At 59.2% G+C, this 1,981-nt stretch overlaps 1 protein-coding gene across 1 annotated transcript in view; it reads right to left on the bottom strand.

The window, feature by feature from the left end:
• The window catches only part of PLK1 (polo-like kinase 1), a gene marked incomplete at its 5' end in the record, with an annotated part of 3,984 nt that extends 2,019 nt beyond the window's left edge, over positions 1 to 1,965 (bottom strand). Inside the window, 4 exons of the mRNA XM_010079680.1 lie at positions 43 to 201; positions 501 to 720; positions 1,246 to 1,339; positions 1,820 to 1,965. Of these exons, the coding sequence (XP_010077982.1) occupies positions 43 to 201; positions 501 to 720; positions 1,246 to 1,339; positions 1,820 to 1,965 (619 nt within the window). The remainder of the gene's footprint in view (positions 1 to 42; positions 202 to 500; positions 721 to 1,245; positions 1,340 to 1,819) is intronic.
• Between the last annotated feature and the right edge of the window lie 16 nt (positions 1,966 to 1,981).

Below are 1,981 nucleotides of genomic sequence, written 5' to 3'. Positions count from 1 at the left end.
TACGCAGGAAGGCCAGTGCCTGCAGGACCACCCCAGACTCACCTTGTCTCACCACCACTCTCTCGTTGGGCTTGGCCGAGTTGACAGCTGTCAGTTGCTGTAACATGTCAGCTAAGTGGCAGTCAACAGCGTCCCCCAGCTCCCGCAGCCCAGCTGCATCCTCCTTCTCCAGCAAGTTCTCTACTGCAGGGCTGTCCGGTCCTGGGCCAGGAGAGAGAAGAGCGTGGAAGCATGACCGGGGAGGAGGGCTCTAAAGGCACCAGATTTACATTCTACCCTAGCTGTAGGAAACACATCACATACCATACAGCTACAGCTAGTGCTGGCACCTCCTCCCTGCCTTGGTTCTGGGAGACCTCCCTCCCACTCACAAAACGCTCCAGGTTTGGGAGAAGAGGGAGTGCCACACTCCCCATCGATGGTTCTGGGTGCTGCTGGAGGCCAGGCAGGCTCCCGTCCAGCCCCGCAGCCTGCTCTCACCCCCAGACACCTGCCCTTACCTTTGTTGAGTGCGGTCAGCGGCTTTCGCCCGTTCGGTTCAAGCCCGCTGGGAGCAAGGGAAAACCGGGGCGCGATGGTGAGGCAGCTGGTGGGCAGGCGGCTGGGGATGTATCCCGAGGTGAAGAACTCGTCATTCAGCAACTCGTCAATGGTTGGGCGCGTGGCAGGGTCGGACCTCAGCATCTTCTGGATGAGGTTTGCAGCTACGGGGTTGATGTGCTAAGAGGAGACAGGCAGAGCTTAGAGATGGGCCAGGGACAATGCACAATGGTGCAAACGCATTGGATATACAACCCAAGGAAGTTCTGCTTGGAACAGAGCTCCTGCGCTGCCTCAGGCAAGTGGGACACAAGCCCGGGGAAACAGAATTGGGCAGGTATGGAGGGCAGTCCCCTGACAGCAGGCAAAGGCAACTGACTGCAGCAAGATCAAATCAGCAGCAGCGGGATGAGCTGGGGACCTGGCCCAGACCTCATGGACTTGAGCATGTCCAGTTCACCCCATGTGCCAACTGCCCAGCTTGGGCATTTGCTGGATTACAGGGGAGCTGCTGGCTCCCCAGGAGGAAGCTGGCCCTACAGGTTCACTCCAGCAACTGAAACATCCCCTTCCTGGCACTCGGCAGCAAGAGCCATGTCACCATTACACGAGAGCCCGGTAAGTGCCAGAAGCAGGACGGCACGGAAAAAGGCTGAGCAAGAACTGCTGCGAGGTGAGCGGGTCCGCCCATGGGAAGGGTCATACCTTGGGAATGGTGTACTCGTTCTTCTTGATTCGGATGTACGTTTCTTTGAGACAAGAAGTTTCAAAAGGCGGTTTCCCAACCAGCAGAGTGTACCTGCGTGTTCACAGAGAGACAGGTGTCAGCTTGCAAAAGAGACTGAGCCTTGTGTGCAGAAGTGACCCCCTCCTAAGCACATCCTGGGACTTCCCTGGCAGAGGGCACACACGTGGCTTTGGACACGCGGCAGTGCAGCCAGCCATGTGTGCTGTACCTGGTTCCTGCCCCCTGAAAAGGGAAACCGGGATCTAGCACCCTCTGGGGAAGTTCCAGTTGGGAAGTGTGGGCTTTTGGGAAATGCCCGGAGGCAGCCATGCTGCAGAGCAGATCAGCCTGCAGACACGCACACCAGCGTGCGCGGAGCACAGGGGAGGCCGTGTGCTGGCTGGCAGCGGGGTGGAGCCAGGGCAGGCACTCCGGAGGCAGCATGCCCAAAGCTTCAGCTCACACCAAAACCCAGAGGGGCCAACGAGACCTAGACCACACGGACCCAGCCCCACGCCCGTGGCATGGCCGCACAGAGGCGTTTTGACTCACATGATGCAGCCGATGGACCAGACATCCACCTCAAAGCTGTGCCCCTTCTTGCCCAGCACCTCCGGGGCAATGTAGTTGGGGGTCCCACACAGGGTCTTCTTGCGCTCGCCATCATACTCCACCTTGGTGGCCAGGCCAAAGTCACCTGGGAGAGACGGGCTG

This window comes from Pterocles gutturalis, unplaced genomic scaffold, assembly GCF_000699245.1.
Source record: "Pterocles gutturalis isolate BGI_N339 unplaced genomic scaffold, ASM69924v1 scaffold17674, whole genome shotgun sequence".
In the NCBI taxonomy this organism is placed as follows: Eukaryota; Metazoa; Chordata; class Aves; order Pterocliformes; family Pteroclidae; genus Pterocles; species Pterocles gutturalis.
This window is presented reverse-complemented; position numbering and strand designations above follow the sequence as displayed.